Below are 7577 nucleotides of genomic sequence, written 5' to 3' on the forward strand. Positions count from 1 at the left end.
CCCCACGGCTGAAAGGGTGAGAATGTTTGGTGCGACGGGTATTCTGAACTCGCAACCCTCAGATTACGAGTCGCGTCGCGCTTAACCACCTGGCCATGCCGGGCAGTAACATGACGTAGAAGTGATTGTTTGAACGTACGTTAAAAACGCACTGGCTTTTTCATATATACGTTATTAATCTAATCTTATTTTTTCCAATAATTGTTCTATGAATACGCCACAAATTAATTTTATAAATGATGTTAATTTTGATTGGCTCACAAAGGAATTTACCGACTTTTGACTGGCTCGACCGCACATTGCAGTCCAAGATTGATTTCGTAAAATTAACGTGAGGTTAGGGTAAACTATAGAGTGGGAATCGTATTATTTGTCCCGTAACTTTTGATAGGTTATGCACTGTTATATAATATAACACTCAACGAGGTAGTAATATTAATGCACAGCACTGGCAAAATGGTATGTCTGCGGACTTAGAACGTTAGAAACCGGGCTTCGACACCCGTGGTAGGAAGAGCACAGATAACCGTTGTGATTAACTGCAAACAAACAACCTTTAATAAAACAAATTTGGTTGTCAGGATCTACGACAATTCTAGTTTGGTGTGTATAGTTCTATAACATGAATAATTCTAGTTCGGTGTGTACAGTTTTATAACATGGATAATTCTGTTTCGGTGTGTATAGTTCTATAACATGGATAATTCTAGTTTGGTGTGTGTAAATTCTATAACATGGATAGTTCTAGTTTGGTGTGTATAATTCTTTTTTAGCACGAATAATTCTAGTTTGGTGTGTGTAATTCTATAGCATGGATAAGTTTAGTTTGGTTTGTATAATTCTATAGCATTAAGCACAAAATTACGCAATAGGCTATGTGTTGTGTCTACTGCGGGTATTAAAACCAGTTTTTTTGCACTATAAGGGCTCCGGTTTCCTGTTGATCCAGTGGGTCAGTAGTTATTGAATAATAATATTCTTTTAACGTCCTCTCAACTTTGATAAAATTTGCAATATGTCAAACTTTTGATGAATAGTGAATTAGGAATCATATGAATTGCTTTATGGAATAAGTTATCGCGAGTCTCACACTTTACTACGGTTACCGGTACGAAACTAGACATTATATTAACCAGTGTTTCAGCTGAGAGTAACGATATTTATATTTTCAAGCTGACCATGGGTGATCAGACGGCTCAGGCACTTCAAAACTGACGTTGCAAGTAGCCACCATTAATTTACAAAACAGAGCGTAAGGAGCGTGTGTGTGTGTGTTTTTCTTATAACAAAGACACATCGGATCATCTGCTGAGTTCACCGAGTGGAATCGAACTCCTGATTTTAGCGTTGTAAATCCGTAGACTTACCGATGTACCAAAGGGAGACAGATCAGAAGGAAGAAAACCAGTTAGCACAGTTCACTACATATTATTCTATTCTTAAAGTGAGAACTAGTTTCGTTGTCACTTTATAACAAGTCAACATCTGAAAGTTCCAAACGTGTTCGGCACCATATGACGGGCTCGAACCTTGACTTTTTGATACGCACGTAATGTAGTTATTGTACACATTTTCTTCTACAGTGAACGCAAAAAAATTTAAGATAAGTAGATTGTACACATACATTCAGTAGCTGTTAGTACAAGCCCTGCTTCAGGGATAACAAATTCCAATATCGAAATATTAAACTTAACAACTATCTTATCACGTCACTTTCTAGTAGTGGAGACGGAAGGGGGTGGAGTTTCCAGAGTGGTGGACCATAATGCATTTTCTCCATTATTATTATCAAGTAAAGAACAAGTTTCCAATCACTTTGGACTGAGAAGTCCAGACACAAATCTATTTCCAGCCGACTACAGATAAGAACAAGGAGATACAAACCAGTTTAAGCCTGACTTCCTGATTATATTGTGAACCTTGAGAAGAACTGCATAAAACTGTCTATGGTGGTGCTAACATTGCATTATATATTTTCTTTGTTTGTTTTTTTAATTTCGCGCAAAGCGACACGAGGGCTATCTGCGCTAGCCGTCCATACTTTAGTGGTGTAAGACAAGAAAGAAGGCAGTCATCACTAGCTGCCGCCAACTTTTGGGCTACTTTTTTACCAACGAATAGTGTGACTGACCGTCACATTATAACGTCCCCACGGCTGAAAGGGCAAGCATGTTTGGTGTGATGTGGATTCGAACCCACGACCCTCAGATTACGAGTCGAGTGCCTTAACCACCTGGCCCTGCCGGACCCGTATTAATTAGTATAGGTATAAAAGTGTTCTATTATATTGGTTTGAGTTCTTGTATAAATAGGGTTTCTTTGATTTTACGTTTGTTTGTATTTGTTTTCCTATTTAGTATGTGAGTTTTTCAATGGTTATGTTGTGTTTATTTGATTTGCATGGTTCAAAAATGTGTGAAGGTCTTTTGTGTGTTCTTTGTATCTCGTTTCCATTTTTCTGCTTCTTTCTAGAATATAGAAGTCGTAGTAGTTATTGAATTGTATTTTATAAATAACGTTTGTGTTGTGTTTGTCAGTGGAGATTTTACATAGTATGGACTTTAGTTTCGTACCTGGTTTTTGAATAAATTTTGTGTTTACTGGAATGTTTGCTACGTTCTGCTGATTTCTATACCAGGTTGACTGGATGCGATTTTTTTTTTTAATTTCATGCAAAGTTACACGAGGGCTGTCTGCGCTAGCCTTCCTTAATTTAGAGTGTAAGACTAGAGGGAAAGCAGCTAGTCATCAGTACCCACCGACAACTCTTGGGCTACTCTTTTGCGAACGAATAGTGGGATTGACCGTCACATTATAACACCCCTACAGCTGCAAGGGCGAGCGTGTTTGGTGTGACGAACCCGCGGCCCTCAGATTACGAGTCGAGCATCTGCCGGACGTCTCTTTCGTCAAGGAATAAGCAGTATAAGATTTCTTGAAACACACGAAACCGGTGGAGCTAGACGTTACCCTTAATTATTACCCTTAAACTGAGAGACGTAGAGAGATAACATTTATCGATGAACACTTTAATACACAGCCAGTGACTTTAAAAAGATAAAAGATATTTTTAGTTGTAAAACAACTTAGTTTACCTTCTAATCTGCGATATCCTTCAGGTTTCAATGGTGCGCTTAGAGGGCTTATAACGCCACGGTTCGGAGTTCGATTCGCGATAGCTCATTATGTAGCTTTGCGCTAATACAGCCTCCCCTCCCAGTGAGAGAGTTGTAAGTTTTTGGACTTGCAACTCTGAAGTACGCGATCTCACAGGTTGTTGACATAGAAGCTAGTAGCCCAGTGTGTCTTCTAAAACATTTGTGATTACGAGAAACACATTTGAAGAAAAATTTATTTCAAGATGGCTGGTACGGGTGGATATTAAAACTTTAATTAAAATAAAGCACAGAACAACGTTTCGACCTTCTTTGATCATCTTCAGGCTAACATAAAGAGTTTGCAACTTACCCTTGCCGGGCACATGCCTTAGGGACGAGAGTATAAACGGGTACCGGATTGTAGGGGCGTTGCAGTTAGATGTTATGTTATTAATTAGTATAGGTATAAAGGTGTTCCTTTATGCTGGTTTAATTTTAGTTTTAGTTGCAGCATAAGTAGGGCTTCTTTGATTTTGTGTTTGTTTATATTTGTTTCTCTACTTAATATTTGGGTGTTTTCTATGGCTTTGTTGTGTTTATTTGAGTTGTAGTGTTCAAAACGTGTGAAGGTGTTTTTTATGTTCTTTGAATGTAGTTTTCATTTTATGCTTGTTTCTCCAATACAGAAGTTGTGGCAGTTGTTGCATTGCACTCATAAATTATGTTATTGTTGTGTTAACTTGAAGATGACCCTCAGAAGGATGAAACGTTGTTCTGTACTTTATTTTAATTAAAGTTTTAATACCTATACCAGCCGTCTTGAGATACATTTTAACTATAAAACAATATCTTCCAGAGAGCTTCGTTTGTCGCCTATTAAGTAACGAAAAATAAGCGAAATAGACAAACATACTTAGAGATCTTGTGTGACAGGTCCACGTGCACAAGAGCGTAGTTTTCACGTATACTTCCTTATACTATTTGATATTTACATAGATAGACGTCCACACATGCCTATTTGCACATATGCATAGCGTACCAAACGAAACGACTAATCGTATGGTCATTTGTGGTTGGTTTCAATTCTGGTGTTCGTTAGTGGAAGATAAATTCTTACATTATTGATATACGCAAAAAGAACTTAAAAATTACCGTTTTATTACATATTTTGACATATTAAAACAAGACATAGGTGTGTGTATATATATATAAATAATCATTGAAATGATTCATGTTTTGTTTTTTTTTTCCAGTGAAAAGAGGAAGCGCCACCTACGAAACAGCTGGTGACAATTAAGTGACTCCTTTTAGCTAGTTATCAATATCATCTAATGGAGACTTTGATGAATAGGTTAAGATATTATCAAAGCTGCTGCCTATCTGGTGAAGTAATTTGACAAATATGTAAAATAATAAATTACACAATGAGTGAAGTTTCTAGCCATCTAGTGGTATTAAATGATAACTCTATGTTTAATGTCGGCAATAGGTCCGAAAACACATCTCCAAAGAATGATAATATTTTGCTACACACCTTAGAAAAGGAAATAATATTGGAATTCGAAACTATTATGTTGTTCGTTGTCTTGGCAACTAGCTTGGTAAGCAATGGAGTTGTGTTGTTGATTTTATAGGAAACCTTTACTGAGAACACCTTCTAATAGCTTTGTTCTAAACCTATCAGTGACTCATCTTCTTCACTTACTATTCGTGCTTCCTTTCACTCTGACGTCACTTATTTACCGAGACTGGATATTTGGTGACATCTGGTGTCAAGTGAGTGAAACAGTATCATTGTGCCTGAACGTGGAAACCGTTTTTTCTCTACTCTTGATTGCCGTGGACAGAAACTGTGCGATCAGCAGTCCGTTACATTATAAGACAACTACGAATAAGAGAAAGGTGTATTTACTAATCGCGAGCACGTGGTTTTCAGCCATATTTATAAGTCTCCCACCGGTGTTTGGTGTGACGGCTATAAAATACGAGAAAGCATGGTACGGCTGCGTTAGCCTAGGGTCTAGAACGGGTTATATTACCACACTCTATACTTCTCTGCTTGCGCTGGTGGGTTTCGTATTACCGTATTTTTATACCATATGGATTTATTTCGTGCTATTTAAGGCCGCTCGAGCAAACAAGGCACGAACTAAACAAAATAGTTTCCGTACTGTTAGCTCGTACGCAAAAAATCCGGTAGAGGGCCCATTCGGTATGTCGGACACACCGTTCTACAGAATGAAGCCCTGTCGTCGAAGTTTCAGCTCCAGCCAGCTTTCTCTGTTTGGTAAAGAATGTAAAGCAGTCAGAACTGTGCTTTTGGTAGTTCTTTCTTTCATCGCCTGTTGGGGACCTTATTTCACCGTCTTGTTTCTCAATTCTTATATTACACAAGATACCTGGATGCCGGCTTACTTCCCATTGGTGGTCATTTTCCTATCTTCTAGCTCCTGTTTCATTGACCCTTACATCTACGTCTTTCGAAATGAAACGCTACAGAAGCATATAAAAAAGCTATTCCACTCCCATACTCCGAAGAGATTTGGCAACAGGAAGATGGGCACTGTGGTTGGTATCAATCATCTGCGTTCCACTACTAATATTGATCAACAGGACAAAACAAGACGGCACAGGAGCTATGGCGCAACGTTTAATAATCAGAAAGACACATATTTACACCGATCACCCACCCGGAAACATCACGTACCCAGGCGTGGCCCAAGATCGAACGTAAAACTTTCCCATCGATCATTGGCTGAGTATAGTAAATCTCCTTCTTCGTACACGGAGGTTCCTTTAAATGTAACAAGAAAAGCCTCTGTGTTCTATTTGTACAATATACATCTGCACGCGCTACGGTGGAAAGTATGATACTTTATATTGCAGATTGAACTATTTCTCAAAACAAGAACGTTTAAAATTTTGTTGTTGTTGTTGAGTTTGTTTGGTTTTGTCGCAAAGCTACACGAGGATTATTTACGCTAACCGTCCCTAATTTAGCAGTGTAAGACTAGAGGGAAAGCAACTAGTCCTCACTAACTATCGCTAACTTTTGGGATATTCTTTTACCAACGAATAGTGGGATTGACCGTAACATCGTAACGTCCACCAGCGAAAAGGGCGAGGATGTTTCGTGTGATCGGAATTTTAACCTACGACCCTGAGATTGCGAGTCGAGCGTCCCCTAACCTTTAGACCATGCCGACCGAATAATGTTTGAAAGTTAATTTTGACAAGATTAAAAAAAAAGCCAATTTATATCCTTACTTTGTATGTTATAAATGATTTTCACTGAATAAGCTTCTTCCTAAGGAAAAAAAAACACATTAATGAGAATATTTGAAGCAGGATGTTTCTCCTTAGACTACTGCAACATCTCTTAACGGAAAGCCATTTATGGTTGTAGTCTGTACTAAGTCACTGCAACGTCTCTTAACGGAAAGCCATTTACGGTTGTAGTCTGTACTAAGTCACTGCAACATCTCTTAACGGAAAGCCATTTATGGTTGTAGTCTGTACTAAGTCACTGCAACATCTCTTAACGGAAAGCCATTTATGGTTGTAGTCTGTACTAAGTCACTGCAACATCCCTTAACGGAAAGCCATTTATGGTTGTAGTCTGTACTAAGTCACTGCAACATCCCTTAACGGAAAGCCATTTATGGTTGTAGTCTGTACTAAGTCACTGCGACATCTCTTAACGGAAAGCCATTTATGGTTGTAGTCTGTACTAAGTCACTGCAACATCTCTTAACGGAAAGCTATTTATGGTTGTAGTCTGTTATCTAAATAATTTTCAATCCACAGAAAGATTTTGTCAATTTTGTGTCTAATCTGGATAATAAACACAAGTTAAGTTCAACTGAAACCTTAAACTAATAAGTTGGATTTTGTTTTCCACCTGTTTCAATTTCGTAATTGTTTTCGTAAACTTTCATGCACTCTCTGAATGAAAACATCACGGAAATGTGCATCATACCAATGAAGAAAACCAACACAGCCCAAACTATTCCTTAAGAAAACTAACATGATACAAGATAATAATCAAGGAAACTAATATAATACAACATAATAATCAAGGAAACTAATATAATACAAATTAATAATCAAGTAAACTAATATAATACAAATATAATAATTAAGGAAACTAATATAATACAAGATAATAATCAAGGAAACTAACATAATACAAAATAATAATCAAGGAAACTAATATAATATAAAATAATAATCAAGGAAACTAATATAATACAAATTAATAATCAAGGAAACTAATATAATATAAAATAATAATTAAGGAAACTAATATAATACAAGATAATAATCAAGGAAACTAACATAATACAAAAATAATAATCAAGGAAACTAATATAATACAAGATAATAATCAAGGAAACTAACATAATACAAAAATAATAATCAAGGAAACTAATATAATACAAAAATAATAATCAAGAAAACTAACATAATACAAGATAA

General features: G+C 36.8%; 1 protein-coding gene across 1 annotated transcript; it reads left to right on the forward strand.

The window, feature by feature from the left end:
* The first annotated feature begins 4760 nt into the window (after positions 1-4760).
* LOC143235965 (uncharacterized) lies at positions 4761-6932 on the forward strand. Its single transcript, XM_076474120.1, has one exon. It carries the CDS (start codon positions 5313-5315, stop codon positions 5967-5969), a length of 657 nt encoding a protein of 218 aa, XP_076330235.1. The 5' UTR covers positions 4761-5312; the 3' UTR covers positions 5970-6932.
* Positions 6933-7577: the final 645 nt, after the last annotated feature.

The sequence above is a fragment of the Tachypleus tridentatus genome, chromosome 2, assembly GCF_004210375.1.
Source record: "Tachypleus tridentatus isolate NWPU-2018 chromosome 2, ASM421037v1, whole genome shotgun sequence".
Taxonomy (NCBI): domain Eukaryota; kingdom Metazoa; phylum Arthropoda; class Merostomata; order Xiphosura; family Limulidae; genus Tachypleus; species Tachypleus tridentatus.